At 46.0% G+C, this 18,691-nt stretch overlaps 1 protein-coding gene across 1 annotated transcript; it reads left to right on the top strand.

Moving 5' to 3' along the window:
* The first annotated feature begins 1,324 nt into the window (after positions 1-1,324).
* LOC311142840 (uncharacterized protein) lies at positions 1,325-16,782 on the top strand. Its single transcript, XM_084178535.1, has 8 exons — positions 1,325-1,411; positions 2,145-2,614; positions 5,871-6,021; positions 6,180-6,297; positions 7,469-7,507; positions 7,603-7,644; positions 8,982-9,801; positions 15,416-16,782. The coding sequence occupies exons 2-8, from the start codon at positions 2,452-2,454 to the stop codon at positions 15,640-15,642; spliced, it is 1,560 nt and encodes a 519-aa protein (XP_084034661.1). The 5' UTR covers positions 1,325-1,411; positions 2,145-2,451; the 3' UTR covers positions 15,643-16,782.
* Positions 16,783-18,691: the final 1,909 nt, after the last annotated feature.

The following is an 18,691-nucleotide window of genomic DNA, read 5'->3' as shown; positions in this document are numbered from 1 at the left end:
CTTTGAGGAGTGATGCTTCCAGAAAGACACTGGGCGCCTTCCTCTGCCCAGGCTGGTGCCTGCCAGATCTTACAACGCCTGGATAGGTATTTTACGTATCAGCTAATCACACGTTATAGCAATCTGTCGGTCGATAGCCTCTGCCAAGTCCCCAACAACCAGATGGTCCGGTTTTCAGGGCAAATGTTAAGAGAGCCTGTGACAGACTTCCGCTTTTGGACTTTTACAAGGCGAAGCTCCATTTTAACTCCTCCTCCACATTTACTGGATTTTTTTTTATTCTCGTCAAAACCAGTATGTAGGGGATCTAGTTTCAGCCGTTAGTCAGTCGCTGACGCAGTCATTGACGTAGCACGCAACCATTGTTTGATGTGTGCAACGTCTGAGAAGGGTAACGCGACCAATGACTTCAGGATATGGGAAACAACAGGTCTTACTATCAGTTTTCCATCAAAGCAGGAATGCTTTACTGCGTACAGTAGACTTTAAGCCTACTGGACAATTGTCCATAGTTTTATTTATTTTAATTTTATTTATTTTTATTTTTTGGGGGGGGTATTGTCCATTGTTTGTATTTAAATGTATCATAATTGTTTTCGAAATCGAATAATTTTTACCTTAAACCTATCCATATAATTTTACTCATCTGATGAGACCAATTGCAGCTACGGATTAAAACGTTTTGGTATAAAAAAATGCTTAATTTACAAGCCAAAGTGTTTGACCACCAGAGAGTGCTATTCACTTGAATTTGAAACTTGGAAGTGGGGCATTGTGTAAGATAGATATTTGCATCTCTGAAGACAATTGTAGACTTATCTTTTTCTATATGTTAGTGTTTTTCGTTGGTTAGTTTGGTTTTGAGAAAGCGATAGAGAGTTTATACGGGATGAAGAGGACTAGAGATCTACAGGGGGAGGAGCTATGGAGTTAGGGGAGGTGGAGTGGTAGAGCTTTTGGAAAAGAGGAGAAGAGGAGCCAGTTTGCAGAGGAGAAATGTGACAAGTAAAATCACAATGTGCAATTGGATTGTTAGATAAACAACATTTTTAGAATTGCAATCCAATTGCACAATCCAGGCAATAGAAACATGGTTTTCTAACAGCAGCTGGTTTTGATCTCTCTCTCTCTCTGTTCAACAGGATGCTGTTACTTCTTTTACAGCTAGGTTGGCTGAGCTCTGTTTCCTGACAGTTTCCCCCCCCCCCCACCAAGATAATTATTTTGTGTGTGTGTGTGTGTGTGTGTGTGTGTGTGTGTGTGTCTTACAGAGCAGGAGATAGAGTGAGAGACAGTTCATGGAATGCTGTGATGTCATCAGCTCAGTCATACACAAAGGCAAGGAGGAGGACACACAAGCACACTCACTCTCCCGAGTAGTTACTCTGCCGTGGAGCGTCTGAACCCCACTGTGAGTACATCCTCCTTAAACAACACATCCTTTCTCTCACACATTCTGCTGAATTCTCTATCACTGACTCACTCGCTTCTCCTCTTCTTTTGTATTATTTTCCACTAAATGTTGAGTTTAAACCAATCTGTTCTCAGTCTCAGGCTACCTTTGTCTCCCACCATGTGTTGATTGTGCTGTTTCCATTGTTAATATTACCACCATGCCTAGTGAAGTCCTTTCAGCCCCTCTGCTAGAGCAGCATTCTACTCATGCTGTCCTGGGATATGACCCTGTAGTTCGGTTACGGCACAACAACGACCATGTTAAAATGGAGCAGCCGTCTCATGGGAGTAAAACAAAAAAAAAGAAGGGCGGTTGGAAAGGGATGTGGGGGGGGGGTTACTGACGGCAGAAAAAATGCCCCATTCCTTTGGAATCTCCTCCTATCCAGGGCCAGACAGACTCTCAGAGCCCTGACATGGCTTGAGTGAGGAAACCAGTTTGAACTCTTTCACTCTCCCGAAGGAGGGAAAGGAGATTGCTGAGATTACTATGAATTGAAAAAGAAGGCAATAAGCAGTTACATCTTAAGAGGAGAAGAGACAAAGGGAAAATTAAGAAAATACATCTAAAGACAAGGAAGAACAAGTGGTTAGGAGCACTTAACAGCAGCAGGATTAGCATACAGTAGGGAGTGCCAATCATCTACAGTGCAGACAGAGGTTGTGATGTGTCATTTTCCCTGATGCAGATTCCACCAGCCATGGCTGCCTGATGAGGACTGAGGACGGGTGTGTGTGTGTGTGTGTGTGTGTGTGTGTGGAGGGAGTGTCAGTGCCGAGGACGTCAGAGGAAGCTGTCTACAGCTGGTGTATGTGACAGAGGAGCCTCGATCTTCTTCTTCTTCGCCTCATGAAGCTTGTTTAGAAACCAACACATCTTCAGAAAACTGTGGACCCAAAGAGTCAGGACAGTACCCATCCACGCCCTGCTAGACTGGGCGACCTGCTGGAACAGCTCATATCTCCTTACCCCTCCACCTCCAGCCCACCACCACCATGCTGCAGCAGATACTAAAGGACATGTACATCGACCCTGATGTGCTGGAGGCCCTGAACGAGGACCAGAAGAAGACCTTGTTCCTGAAGATGAGACAGGAGCAGGTGCGGCGTTGGAAGGAACGTGAGGAGAAAGAAGAACGCAGACCAAAGCCAAGTACAGGTACTAACCTCACCCCTCCTTACCTCTCCTGCTACATCTTCCTGCGTGACAGGAGGCTGTGTAACATTTGTGCAAAAAAGTATAATTACCTGCTTATGAAATAAGCCTACAAACAGGTTTCATTGAAACCTACCCATCTGGTCTTCCTAAAGCCAGATACATCAGGCAAGTCACAGATATGTTGGTGTGTTTTTTTTGTTGTTGCTGTGGATTAACTAATATGGAGCTGCCTTGTGAAGTTGAGCTGCAAGCATGTGGCTTACCTCTGAGAAGCATCCTGTGATGTGCTTGAGGCTACTGCCAATGTTTCAGTATCAACTGCTGCATGTTGGCAGGCCCTCTGTATGTGGGTCTGTGTCTGCCTGCAAGTAGGTTATGCACTTTGTTTCAATGAGATGGCATTATCTGTTTATATTATGAGTGTCAGCCAGCCTGAGAGGAGGTAATGGCTGAAAAGGCTGAAAAGTCTTCTGTTAAATCACTACCTGCAGTTTCTCACCAGTTGTACCATTTACCATCACAATAGGAACACTGGAGGGTATGTGGAAGTAGCCGGCCTCATGTAGCATCACTGGGGTGAGAGAAATAGGTCTTCAACTCGGGTTTCTAGTCACTTCCAATAACAACTATGTCTGGGAGAGTAGGCCTACTGCCAGATCAGGATGTGACACTGCTATCTCATTTGAGGAAATTACATACTTACAGCTGATTCACCCTTAGTTGATTGAATTGTTGGTTCACTAATCAATCGTTTTTAAAGGGGCATTATCAGTGAACACAGCCCATCTGAGACGAAGCTGTCCACCCACTAGACACACACAACAAACAGGCGTCATACTGAATCTGATGCACTCAACAACAATAGAAAATAATGTCTAATCATAATATGTCTGGCTGCTTTTCCGTGCGTGTGTGTGTGTACAATGCCCTGCTTTAGATCATCTTGTCCCCAGTGAAGGACTAGTGTGTGCGAGGGAGAGGTGTCTGGAATGTGTGTGCGTGTGTCGGAAAAACAGATAACAGATTCAAATAGGAACATGCGATAGACAGAACTAGTGGCAGTTTCACATAGTATATCTTCTACTGTATGTTAGAGAGGGGATCATGTTTTCTTGTATTGTGTATATCAGCTAGAGTAGAAGGCTCATTACATACATAACTACAAACAGAGAAAATGCAGGCTGTAATTCTATCCTGAAACTGGTTTGGTGTACTGCAGAATCTTGCCTGTCTGCATTTTCTTTCTGTTGGTCGCCAGTCCCTGTATGAGAAATCTGTGTCGTAATGACTTGGTTCACAATGTACTTTCCCTTGGCATTCCACTGAAAGAATCTGAGATCACAAGACAAACCCCAGAGCTTCTAATTGAGAAGTTTGGTCGAGAGAGATTTGCAACAGTGGATGAAAACGAGTCTCTGTGATGGCTGGCTGTAGGTCACTGTAGCACATGTCAGTTTCTGCATTGATTCTGCCTGACGTGTGTGTCAGATCAGGAGGAAGTCTTTTCTTGGCTGCCGTTGACAACAAAGCACTGATTATCAACCAACTGAATGTCAGACAGGGAGGAGGGAGAACAGTGGCCTCTCTCTGCTAACGACCAGGGCAGCTGTTCCTACAAGTCAATGGCCCCCCGATAGACACTGCAGTGTTACACACACACCCCAATACACACCGCAGTGTTACACACACCACACTGGACTATAGGGTTAGAGACCCTTTTATAGCACATCTCATAGTCACAGTTCACGTTGAAACATGAAGTGTTTGGAGACTGTTGCAGACCTAGTTTGGTGGTTCTTGATGTGAAGCAGAGGAAATGGTGGTCTGTTACAAGCACAGGACCCAGGTGTCTGTGCAAAGCAGGAAGTGACTCCAGGCCCACTGGCCCATTCCTTCCAAATATGAACTGCGAACAAAGCAGGAAGCGCGCAGGACATGGTGGAGAACAAAAAGAGACAGCTCAATGAAATGGCTTTGACCATGTCTTGGTGCACACGGTAGAAAAGGTTTTGTGTTTTTCATCTGTTCAGTTATGTTTATGTCATTTAGTTTGGGGTGTATATACTGTAGTTAATGTGTTGAATGTTTGTGTAACTACATTAGTGTAGCGTCTACATGTAGTATGTGTACATCTGTATAATATGTAGCATTTAGGCTACATGACTAGTGCTGTGTATGACAGTTTTGCACTACGTCTTGGCGTGTAAGTACCCATTGTATGTGTTCCTGTATGTGGTTAGGTCCATTTTTGGTTTGTGTCTGAGCTTTGAGCACAGAACGTGGCAGACTGGTGACGTTTGCTAGTGGCAGATGATAGACTGAAGTGCAGGGCGGGGCGTCTTATTGCCACAGTAACTAGTCCAACCTATCCCTGAACGCTCCACAGATATGCAGATTTCAGGAATATAGTACGTACTAAATCAGAAATGGCACTGTTTGCATTACAAACTGGAGGGGAACATGACTTCGGCCCGGGGTTTATGAGGGTCTCAGAACAGAGGGGGTGGGATGTGAGTCAAGGCATGAAGGAGTATTGGGACAGGGTTCCGAGAGTCCAGAGCGCCAATTTGACAAGTGTGAAGTCACACATCCCAAGTCCCACATTGTCAGCTCTAGTTAGTGTCTTGCATGTTGAGAGAATTGTCTGTTTGCCTACGGTGTGTTTGCCTAGCTAGTATGTTTTGACTTGCCTGGGCTGAGTCCAGGGCATGTCATCGTGGTTTTCCCCGGTGGAATGCCCTGTATTTGCCGCAGGACAGGCTGGCAGAACCAGTTCGCTGGTAATCTGCTCTGGAGGAGTGCCTCTCCTTCTTTTCAACCCAAACCCTCACGATTCAGAAAAGTTGAATGTCCTCAATGAGGCAATTCGTTTTGTAGCAATCACAATACATACATATTTAAAAACAACATCAGAATAGCAAAGGATATTTACAAGCAAGTAGGCTGGATAAGTGCCTCTACTGATCCTCTACTGATCCGGTGTGTGTGTGTGTGTGTGTGCTGTTTTTTTTCTCCAAGAAGGAACATTTCTCAGCCTTAACTCAGTGTAGTCACGTCATATTATTCAATGATGTGGTGGCTTTTCTCTTCTTTTTCCATCTGTTCCACTGCTGTCCATATATGGAGCCCATCATTGTCTGTTTACCACAGAAACATAAATATTAAAAATCTTGGTTTTGCTCATTTGGCAAGAATGTCTCTTTCTCTGTTGCGTCCAATAATATAACTCCAGTGTGTGTTTGTGTGTCCCCTGTAGCCAACAGTAAGAATGTGAGCTGGTTGCTGGGCAGGGATGGAGATGTTGCGGTCATGGTGATTGGAGAGATGGATGAGCTGAAGAACTCTAAACTCATCTGCTCAGGGCCTGTGGAGAGGAAAGCACCACCAAGCCTGCACAATAACACACGGTACGGACACCTCTGCAATACCAGCAGTGATTTTACCTGCAGTTCTGTGGAGTTGTGATAGTGGTATCAAATTGAGTGAGTGGTTGGTTTTTGTGTTTTGACATTTTCTATTATCCCTGTTTTGATTTTCCTGTCTGGTCCTGTCTGTCCATCTGCAGCCACCAGACAACCCCCCTAAAGAGCAACCTGATAAACAGAACAGCCTCAGAATCTATCAGAACTGGGAGAGAGAACCTGCTTCCCAAAACACAGCCAGGGATACAACTCAATTTAAAGGTGAGAGTGTGTGTGTGTGTGTGTGTGTGTGTGTGTGTGTGTGTGTGTGTGTGTGTGTGTGTGTGTGTGTGTGTGTGTGTGTGTGACCTTCCTGTTGCTGTCATTAATCTCGGACACAGCTGAGGGCCAGTGAGACGAGGGAGAGTCATCGCTCAGCAGCCAAATAAATCACCCCTTCTATCTCTCCCTCTCCTGACTCTTCCCTCACTCATCCCCCTCTCTTCTCCTCCCCATTGTTACCTCCAACACTCGCAAAAGACCTCTCTCCCTCTTCTCTTTCAACCACATCCTCCTCCATCCCTCCCTTCCCTCTCTCCATCCTGTCTTCCACTTTGTTTTGTACAGGCCCTGTCATTATCTCCTCCCTATTGCATGTGTGTTTTCCGCTATCTGTGAGTCAACGGAGGCTGCTGAGGGGAGGACGGCTCATAATAATGGCCGGAACGGAGCAAATGGAATGGCATCAAACACCTGGAAACCATGTGTGTGATGTATTTGATACTATTCCGCTCCAGTCATTACCACGAGCCCGTCCTCCCCGATTTAAGGTGCCACCAACCTCCTGTGCGGTGAGTCCTTAGTGTGTGTGTATGTGCCACCCCTGTGTGTTTGCGTAAATATATGTGTAAAATAAGTATTTTAATGAAGTGTGTAGGAGGGGGAGTGATTATTATGTATTGTTTATTATGTGTTATAGTAAACCCTGCATATTTGGTTTGACCCTAGAAATTTGAACCAAACCATGAAATTGAGAAGCGTGCTTGTGTCACATGTATTGTGTGTGTGTGTGTGTGTGCTGGGAGAGGTTACCTCCGTTTTCACGCTATCTTAAAAAGAGGGAGAAGATTTGCAGCGTTGGCATGGCAACCCTTTGCACATTGTGAGCGCAGGCCATGGTGGACACTCTGTTTCGCCTGTAGAGCATACCAGTGCCCATCCCAGGCACCCACGGCGGGTACCGCAAACACAACATCAGAAATGTTTATAGAATAGTCCGAATAAGCACAAAGAAATGAATCTAAATAGGCCTTGTGCCGGTCTTCAGTGTGCTTACACTGTAAGTAGGAATACTTTATACATTTGTTGGACACCCATAACAGGCTCCAGTCAGAGAAAGTCAAGTGTGTTTAAATCTGTCATACCAACTGACATGTTCCTGCTATTCCAACAGGAGAACAGTGAGGAAGTGAGGACATTGCCCCCTCTACAGGTATGTTTATATACTGCACATATCAGTGCTTTGTCTGTCTGCTCAGGAGTTATTAGTTACCCAGTAATGCCTGTGTTTGTGTGTTCAACCCACAGGTGTCAGTGAGTGAGCAGCAGCCACCTGCAGCACTGGAAAAAGTAAGTACTATATGAACACATTTGTGAGTTTGGGTTCTGTACATAAGGGTTTGTTATGTACACTATGAGGACATTTGTTTTGTTTATGCTTTGATAAAGGTAGGTATGCAGCAATGTAACAGTATTAATACTGAATAAAACGACTATTAATACATGTAATCAAGTGTAATTTAAACAAAGACAGGAAAGTACAACATTAGTCTCATAGTATTCCTGGACTAGGTATGGGGTTGAGAAAGCAACAAATGAGTCATTCTCTCAGTGGTGCTAGAAGGGGCAGGTTTCAGCACGAATAGCTATGATACAGACATAGATGGTTAGAATTTGAAAAACTTGTTCAAATATCCTGGCTAAGTGTGGTTTGCATCTCACTAATCCACCCTACAGCTCTCCTAAATATGTCTTGATCACGTCTGTGACTCTTCTGGACACCCACACCCTTTTTCTCTCTCTTTCCCTATCACCCTCTCTTTTTCTCTCTTTCCCTCGTTCCAGGGTGCGGAGGTTAGGCCAGCTGTCCCTTCACTCTCAGCTCTCTCCAGATCCTCTTTCTCCCAGCTGTCTCTCTCTCTCTCTCTCTCTCTCTCTCTGTTCCAGCCGCTCCTGGCCGCCTCACCCCTCATACCTCTCTCTCCGTCTTTCTGGGGGAGCAGCTGAACTGTAGCAGTCCCCCAGTATGTATGTCATCGCTCTCTACCACATGCTGCAATGGGACTGGGTTGGGGTGGGGTGAAGTGGAATGAAGGGTGTTTCGTCGTGTGTGTGTGTGTGTGTGTGTGTGTGTGTGTGTGTGTGTGTGTGTGTGTGTGTAAGAGGAGCTGAATCACTGGAGCTTGGTTGGGTTTCTGGGCTCCTCTGGAGCAGATGGTTGATCAGGGAATTAAAACGCCAGAGACAGGGAGGGTGTCAGTCACAGATGGATGGGATTGTGGGATTGTCTCCTGAGGTTTGCGCAGGGGAGATCTCCTTTCCTCTCTTCTCTTCTCCTACTGCACGCAGCCAAGCCGAACCACAGGAGAAAACTCTCTATCACTCCGTTCATGCATCCTTACACAAGACTCCTCCCAAACATACCACTGCACGTCTCTGCCAACCCATGTCAAAGTCCCAATGCACAACCCCACCCTATTATTAAATATGATTGGTCTGAGAGACCGAGATTCTCAATGAAATCTATTTTGTGTGATGTTGTCCAACACTTACTGTATATGAAAGCATTCCGTCAAACCTCTCAGTAACCTAAAGACATTTGATTCAGGTAGAAGAACTGTTGCTGAATATGCAAATAAAATGGTACGAATGAATCAGACACTGACTGTTCTTTCCTGTTTCCCCAGCAAGCTGAGTTGAAGCAGGATTTAGAGGTAGACGCTCCGGAGGAGAAGCCAGTCCTCCCGTCCTACAGACCTCACTCAAGAGCTGGCCCTGCCAACCTGAGGCTGGATACCACGCTGTCCCCTGTCCCCAAGAACTTCACAATCACACCATCCCCTGTCCCTACCGTCACACCGTCTCCTCTCCCCAGCACCGTAACAGTGTCTTCTGTCCCCAGCAGTGTCACACCGTCTCCTGTCTTGAGCAGTGTCACACAGTCTCCTGTCTTGAGCAGTGTCACACCGTCTCCCGTCTTGAGCAGTGTCACACCGTCTCCTGTCTTGAGCAGTGTCACACCGTCTCCTGTCTTGAGCAGTGTCACACCGTCTCCTGTCTTCAGCAGTGTCACACTGTCTCCTGTCCCCAACAGTAATGCCATAAGAGATGCTCTAGAGAAGAGCACTGCCAAAGCACGCGCTCCAGTGAAGACCGTCACACCGTCTCCTGTCATCCCCACCATCACACTGTCCTCTGTCCCCAAGACCATCACATCCTCCCCCGTCCCTAGCTGTGTCAAAACGTCTCCTGTCCCCAGCTCCACTCCGTCCCCTGTCCCCAGTGTCTCACCATCCCCTGTCCCCAGCTCCACTCAATCGCCTTTCCACAGGACCGTCACTCCATCCCCTGTGGCTAGCAGCACGGCCATAAGAAACGCTCTAGAGAAGAGCACCACCAATACACATGGTCCAGAGAAGACGACCGTCGTCCCGCTGTCCGTCACAACCAGACTCCACCCAGAGGAGCCGGCTGAGCCCCACCCCCAGGAGACAGCCTGCAGCAGAGGTAAGAGAGTAGAGCAGCATGGGAGATTGGGTCCCCTCCATAGAGATCTCTACTTGGAAGTGACCTGTTTTACGATGAACATTGCCATTAAGGGCTTCCACCATTTTAAAGTAATCAACTGGGTGGGGATTCCTATGGGTTGGGAGCAATCAGCCATTGATCAGAGCATTGTCTTCTTCAAATTGGGTTGTACGGTTCGTAAATGCTTTAAGCTATATTATAGTGGCCACAATAAATGAATGACACACAACATTTGGTTCAGGACTCCAGCAGTGCAGGTGGCGGTAAATCACCAACATTAGCTTTATACATTTTTCAAACACAAAAGAAGAAGAACATTTAGACAGCCTCAATGGCACAGATACAACATTCCAACACTGAGCTAGGGTCAAACTTGAATGTATTGAGATTGTTGTGATGGTAATGATGATGTACATAATGGTAATGAAGATGTACACAATGGTAATGAAGCTGTGCCTCTTGTTTCCCCCCTAAAAATAACCATGTGGGAGCTATTTGACAAGGATTATCTGACTTCGAAGCCCTTTCACCTGGTGTGTGTTCATAATGGACAGTTATACCGTGGTTCTGCTGTAGGCCCCTATAGTGTAGGTTAGGTTTTCCTAGTGCGGTTAGCGAGGGGGATTTATTTGCCCAGTGCCCTAGCCAAATGCTGCCTCAGCCCACTGGAATCTTTATGAACTGGCAGACTAAAAGCGGGCCAGTGCAGCCTTGGGGGGTGGGGTGGGGGGGGGGGGGTTGTGTCATGGTCCCACAACTCCTCTGCCTCTCTATTTGCTACTCTCGCTCTCAGGGAAATCTCTTCCTATGTCTGTTTGTCTAACGCTTTCCACAGTCCCTCTTAACTAACATGACTTTTATTTATAAGTGTATGATGATAGCTGTCTCTTATGTCTCTGAGCCTCACATATAGTTTTAATTGCTTTGCCCTTGTAGTTGATTGCTTTATGGCAGCATCTATGTGTCTTGTTGCAAGAAATTGTTAATTTGGCCTCCCCTATTCCATAGAATTCCTCAGTATCTTAGGTTGTCTAGCTTTCCCTAACTGTGCAATATTAGGAGTGAGTTTAGTATCAGTCTAATTAGCAGTGTTTGGACTGTGTTCCTCTGGGTGATCAGGATAGGCTGGTGGTTTTGATCAGCGACCCACATCCCCGCTCGACAGACAAGTGACCCAGTTCACAAACCAGACAGACAGACTGAGAGGGAGCTAGACCAGCACCACCCAGTGGACGACTGATCACACTGCAGCCAGTCCTCTACCAGAGTTAGTCGGAACAAAACTGTCTCCCCCTGCTGGATATGTACTAACCTTACAATGAGGTGAAGAATTGTGTTTCTTTGTCCTGGATGTGGAACCTGTAATTCAGGTAGAACATATTCATCGGTTGCATGTGTCTTCACAATTTTGAGACATTTCAAGTGAAGATGGCGAAGTCGTATGTCATTTGAATGAGTTACTTCTTTTGGGATGTTTTTAAATAATATACATATTATATATATATATATATATATATATATATATATATATATATATATATATATATATATATATATATATATATATATTCAAGTATGGGAGAGCCTATATGTGTTTACACACAGTTTGATGGAGTTTATGTTAATGTTTATTACTACCTCTGACAGGTTTTATTTCGGGGTTTAATGTGTTAATGTGCAAGTTTGTGTGAGTATATAAGATATGAGTGTGTTAATGTGTATGTTGACCTATGTCCATGCATGTAATGCGTGTGTGTGTGTACCCCAAGGGTGGGGTTGGGGTAGAGAGTAGGTGATAGTGTGCGTGTGAGTGTGTGTATGTGTGCATGCGAGTGTATCAGTCTTCTGCAGCTGCTGGCTCGCTGAGTGTGTGTGCCTCTCTCTCTCCCTCGGCTTTCCTTTCCTCTCTTCACCTTCAGAGAGAAGGACACACATTCCAGCGCTGCTTCCCAACTCTGTCCCTGGGCGACGCTCGGCCAGAGCTGATAAGTGACAGGGCCCCCAGCCTCCACACAGTGCCGTGCCGCGCGCCCTCCTCCTCCCCACGCCTCCTCCTCTTCCCAACCCTGACCACCCCCCCTCCCGCGGCCTGGCTCAGTGCACAGAAGTGCCGCTCCGGAATTCTGCCCTCTGCCCCACTTCTGCCCCCCATGCCAGAGAGGAGGGGGTATTTAAAGAGATAGGCTTGCTTTTATTTTGGTGCTGGTGGATGACACTGCAGCCCCCTCTCCCCCACTGTGTGTATGGGCTGGGGCTGGGCGGAGGTGTGAAGAGTGGGAGCCGCCTCGGAGGTCAGTCTGAAGACACAGTGAGACAGAGACAGCCACTGTATCATATTGACCAGTGACTTCGAGCACTGTGATCAGGTGTTGCCAAGGTTTCCTCAAATGGCTGATCAGTTAGTTAACTGCTTTTTTCCGCTCCGTTTGTGTTGACGGAGCTGAGAGTGTATCGGCTTGATGTTTGGCATTTGGTTTCTGGTAGAACGTTCTGCATGGGTATGGGTTTGGGCAGTTCTTGGTTTGTTAAGACAGGTTAGATTGGCGTCTAGTTTCTAGAGGTATCGGGTTCATCTTCCTCACATGGATACTTTCTCAGAGGCATAATAATATATATATATATATATATATATATATATATATATATATATATATATATATATATATATATATATATATATATATATAATTATTCTTACTATTCCCTCACCATACCCACATATAATGGTCAGGAATACGATGCACCCTTGCGCTCTCAAACACATGCACACACACGCGCGCACATACTCCTTGCGTTTAGCATTCCTATCAGAACCAACACCAAGACTCTGAGCTCAAAAAAACCCAAGCACCAAAAAGCCTCCGACCACGCGTGCGTGTGTGACACTGTGCTTGTGTGTATGCGTGCGTGCGTGCGTGTGTGTCCGCCTCAATCGCTGGAGCCTATCCAGGGTTTCCGTGGTGACCACACAACACAGCGAGACAATCAGAGGCAGGCCCACGCAGCGCGGCGAGAGGACATTAACACAGGAACTGCGGGTCAGGGTGCAGAGGGTGGGAGGGAGGGGAAAGAGGGAGAGGAGGGAGGGAGGGGAAAGAGGGAGAGGAAGGAGGGGGGCAGAGGAAGGGAAAGGGTTGAGCGAGTTAGGGCAAGAGAGAGAGAGGAAAAACAACAAACGAAAAGTAAAACCTTTAAAGATAGTTTGGGCCTCTCTTTCATGCCTCACCGCTATCAAGTGTTTGCTTTAAAGCTTCTTTGGCCATAGAACTGACTGCCTCTCCTGGGCTGCACACAAACCCCCTACACTATACACATAACCTCTATGTGCGTGTCTGAATTTCATGTGGTGGGGTTAGTCAGAGATGGGTGCATGCGTGACTGAGTTGGTGAGCAGGAGGGTGTGTGTATTTGTGCTTGTGTGTGTTAAGGCGAATGTGGTGTGAGGGTCCAATTTCTATGTGTTGGAAAATGAGCGTGTGCTTGTCTGTACGTGTGTGAGTACAGTGGGTATCATAAGTATTCACCCCCTTGGCTTTTTTCACATTTTGTTGCATTACAAAGTGGGATTGAAATAGATTTATCACTGATCTACACAAAATACTCCATAATGTCAAAGTGGAAAGAATTCTACACGTTTTTACAAATTAATAAAAAATGAAATAACTAAGATATAGTCGTTGCATAAGTATTCACCCCCTTTGTTCAAATTTGGCTTTTCAAACCACATAAGTTATATGGACTCACTCTGTATGGAATGATAGGGGTTGATATGATTTTTGAAATGACTACCCCTTCCTCTGTCCCCCATACATACAACATATGTAAGGTCCCTCAGTCAAGTATTTAATTTTAAGCACAGATTTAACTAAAAAGACCAGGGAGCTTTTTGAAAGCCTCATAAAGAAAGGCAGTGATTGGTAGATGGGTAACAATAACAAATCAGACATCGAATATATCTTTAAGCATGGTCCAATTAATAATGATGTTGTGGATGATGTATTAAACCACCCAGACACAACAAAGATAAAGTTGTCCTTCTGAACTGAGCTGCAGGACAGGAAGGAAACTGCTCAGGGATGTCACCATGAGGCCATTAGTGATTTTTAAAACAGCTACAGAGTTCAATGGCTGTAATGAGAGAACTGAAGATGCATCAACAACATTGTAGTGACCCACAATATTGACCTAAATGACAGTGAAAAGAAGAATACAAATATACAGAATAAAAATGTTCCAAAACGTGCATCCTGTATGCAACAAGGCACTAAAGTAATACTGCAACAACAAAAAACACGACAATGGAATACACTTTTTGGCATAAGTGCAAAGCCTTATGTTTGTGGCAAATTCACATGACTGAATTAATTCCTCCTTATTTTCAAGCATGGTGATGGCAGCATCATGTTATGGGTATGCTTGACATCGGCAAAGACTGGGGAGTTTTTCAGGATACAAAGAAACGGGATGGAGCTAAGCACAGGCATAATCCTAAAGGAAAACCTTCAGTCTGCTTTACACCAGACACTGGGAGATGAATTCACCTTTCAGCAGGACAATAACCTACAACACAAGGCCAAATCTATTCTGGAGTTGCTTACCAAGAAGACAGTGAATGTTCCTGAGTGGCAAAGTTAGTTTTTGACTTAAATGTGCTTGAAAATCTAAAGCAAGACTTGAAAATTGCTGTCTAGCCATGATCCCCAACACCTTGACAGAACTTGAAGATTTTATTTTAAAGAATAAACAAGGTGTGCAAAGCTCTTAAACTAACCCAAGAAGACTCACAGCTGTAATCGCTGGCAAAGGGGTTTCTGACGTATATTGACTCGGGGTACTTATCTAATCAAAGTATATTAGTGTTACATTTTTCATGAATTAAAAAAAAAAGTCATTTTTCTTCTTCCACTTTCACATTACAGAATATTTTGTCTAGATTGTTGACAAAAAATGACAATTAAATCTATTTTAATCCCACTAACATGATAAAAAGTTAAGAAATTCAAGGGGGGTGAATACTTATGATAGGCACTGTATGTGTGTTTAAGCGTGTGTGTGCTCACACATCTGTGTCCCCCGGGGATGGTGCTAAAATTACTCGGCTCCTCAAGCCTTCTGGTGTCTGAACAGCGTCTGTCTGCTCCCCATCGCTGTCCCTGTGGCCCTCCTCTGCTCCGATCCCTCCGTCCCTCAATTATACCCCCTCCCAAACATCGTGCCTCTCTCACACGCACATGCATGCACACACACACACACACACACACGCACCAACTACACCCAGCTGCGTCCCTGCTCCACTTCCTATAAAGATGACCTCCAGTCTGGCATACTACAGCCCAGGAAGGAAGAGTCCGGGAGGGAAGAGGGGAAGAGCGAGGAGGAGAAGGGGAAAGCACAGAAATAGGAGAGGAGATGGGATCAGGGAGAATATTCCATGATGGCAGTAGGCTGTCAGACGTCTCTTATTAGCATTCCCAGTTTCAGGGATGCTCGACAACAGACCGAGACATAGTAACCATAGTCAGCTTCAGCTCTATTCGTTGATGCAAGGCACCTCTAACCATTCATCTAATGTCTGCCTCTGTCTCTCTCCCAGATATCCGTGTGATGGCAGCCTATCGCAGGGTCATGTCTGAGGATGAGGTGTCTGAGGGGGGCGGAGACACCTGTACAGGGAGTGGTCGTGTGGCTCAGCTCATGAAGAACTTCAGTGTGAAGAGCCTCACGCCCCCCGCACAGACCCCTCCTCCCCGCGGCAACAAGCCCCCCATCCCCACCAAACCCAACTACCTGCGCCTGGTTGCCAACCCCTCACTCAGGTAATCCACAGCACCTGACCAACAGGGCCACCCGCTGCCCCACTGGACACTGCTGGGCACCCAGCCTGGGGTCTCAGCCGCTGTGGACAGGGAAGCAAGGAGGCAGGCCGCAAGGCTCTCAGGACACAACCAAACCTTTGACTCCATTGCTGTTACTCCAAAAGCAAAGCAATGAGAATAGAGCTTTTGACATTTTTACTTGTGCCATGTTTTAATACTCTGTTTTATTTTGTATTTTAAATTGTACAGTACTGTAATTTCTCTCTGTCGGAAAAGGTGAACCAAAAGCGTTGATTGTAAACAGCATCTTCCTTTGTTTCCTGCTTTTGCCATTATATTCAAGGTATTATTGACCATATCATACCATGTATTCACCTGTTGATATAATTTTTTTATCTTATGTACAAATACCACTTTATTGTTACATTTAGCGTACAATATGTTCACAAAGCTTGTGCAATGCTATCAAGGTCATAAACATGTTCTTGAAATTGCAACAAATCATGACAAATGTCAACTTGAATGACACAGTACATTTGTTTCATAGTTAAGAGCTTAACTGTTGGCTACTGAACATAAAGAAACCTGTTCAGTGTGCTAACATTGGCAGAGCCAAATTGATCATACATAGCTGTCATGACCAAGGAGATGGGTAGAGTACAGTATGGATGGATAGACTGGTAGAACAGGATGAGTTATCCTTCCTCCACAGCGCTCCTCCCTGGGAGTAGCACCCTTAGCTTGTTTACTGTCACTTATCCCCTGTCTGCCACCTGGCCGAACAAGCACCTTGTGCCATCTACCTGAGATTGACCAGTGACAGTGCCAAACGCCTCTGCTCTGTGTCCCAGTGGACCAAACACTGGCAAGCCACACAGTCCATGCCAAATAATACTTGTTAGCTCTGGGTTATCGGTCTGTTATTTTCTCTGTTTCCTCAGTATTCTATCTCACTTTTATAATTGGTTGCACTCTGTTTTTTTTTTTTTACTATGCTAATTGGGAGAGCGAGTGAGGATGATGTCTGTTGTGCCTGTGTGTAATGAGTGTGTTGTCCCACACAGGGTGTGTGTTGCACTATGTGTGTGATGTCAGGCCTGTGTGGCGCAACCGCAGTGGAACAATAAAATCATTTGACCCCTCCAAGCGCTAGTGATGTGAGTTTTCCAAGAGGCAAGGCGGTGTGTGTGTGTGCCTTCTGTATGATTCTCTCTCTATATATGTTTTGCGGCACAGACATTTACACCCAGTAAACTTTGGTTCCTTTTAGATTCCATGAGTGAAATTCAGAGTGAAAGTTGAGGAAAAACTCCCTATAGGCTTTCCCTCCCAGATCCCTATTTGAGTAGTTAATATGAAACATCAATTCCCTCATTTAACCTCTCTTGGCTGCCCCCTGCTTGCCAGTCAAAGCAAAGCATTATACCTCTGAGGAGATGCAGTGCCAGCCAGAGTGGAAAAGAGGAGCTTTATGACAGGGAGTGTGTGTGTGTGTGTGTGTGTGTGTGTGTGTGTGTGTGTGTGTGTGTGTGTGTGTGTATGAGAGGGAAAGAGAACAACGAAGAGAGAGAGTGAGTGAAGCAGCTCTGGTTAGCCCTAATACACAGTATGACATGCTATGGATACATTTCAGATGACACGACAGAAGGCATTTAGCACCCTGTTGATCATAACTTTAAAGTTAGTTTCCCAAACCACAAACAATCATATTTATTTAACGTTGTATTCAACAAAGGGTCACATTTGTGCATGAGCGTTTTATAATTGACCGCAGTTATGCACCAACATAAACAAACAATAGATTGTGACCTCGGGGTAGTAAACATGTCCTCTTCTGATCCACATGTGTTTGATTAGACTCATACAGACAGAGTGGAGGTAGTTCTATTGTCTGGGAGGACGAGGAGGAGTGATGTTGATTTTGACGAGGTGGTAGCAGGAGGGCCCTGTGATGTCATGCAGGGTTCTATCTCAACGCAGTCAGGGGGGGATGAGACGCTTTGGAAGTCCACACATCAGCATTGTGGAGGATTTTCACACACACACACACCAAAACACACATGGACACACACTGAAACACACACACAACACACACAAGCACTCATACTGACACAAAGCCATGCGTGCAGACATTCACACACAGAGAGACACACAGTGATACAAAACTGTGAGACAGCGCCTAGCTAGATCTCTCCCTGTGAGCCCAACAATGGCTACGGCTGTTCTCTGACGCACAGAGACGTCGCTGAGCAGTTTCCAGGCGAGTGCAGGAGGCCCCTGGTACCCCCCAACCGCTCCTCCTCTCACACCACAACCCCCCCCACACACACTACTCCTCCTCCTCCAATGAGCCTGGCCACCGGCACCATTGGGGCCCTCTGATGAGAGATAAAAAGGGGCCGTTGTTGTTGCGGCGCAGGGGAGATGGACGCCTCTGTTTTTCTCTTTCTCTCTGCCTCTATCTCCTGACGCCCACAGAAGGGGAAGTAAGGAAAAAAGCCAAGTAGAGCCGTGGAAGAAAAGCTCTGCGTTCTGAGGCGTTCCACTGCCCCCCACCACCCCTCACCCCCTCTCTCCCTCCACCAGCCCCATCCCCAGCACCCCAGCCTGGAGGAGTGGAGCAGAGAGAGAGACGAGAGAGAGGGGGGCTGAGGCCATGTGATACGGAGAGCATGCGGGCACGGCTTCACCCCCAGGCAGAGCGAGCGGGGGCCTGCTGTGTCTCTCCTGCATGATTAATCTGGCTGAGGGGCAGGAGGACTGCCACAGCCCTGCCTGCGTGGTTAACTCCCTGCTCACCACGTCCTCACTCACTCTAGCACACACTAGCACAGACTCCGAAATGTACACCTAAACACACACAGGCTTCCACACACCTCTGTGTAAGGCTGTAAAACACTGTAGGTGGGAGACAAAGTGGATTCACCTGCATAGAGAGCTCAGATTCAGCTTCTCTGAGGTCCTACAATACTGTAGCTATACTTTTCTTTAGCCAGCCTAGAGGCACAAGTCCCTCAAAGTCACTCACAGAGCAATATACCATATATCCACTG

This window comes from Coregonus lavaretus (genome assembly GCF_964263955.1).
Source record: "Coregonus lavaretus genome assembly, chromosome: 15".
Taxonomy (NCBI): Eukaryota; Metazoa; Chordata; class Actinopteri; order Salmoniformes; family Salmonidae; genus Coregonus; species Coregonus lavaretus.
The sequence above is the reverse complement of the archived record's forward strand: the minus strand, read 5'-3'. Positions and strand labels throughout refer to the sequence as shown.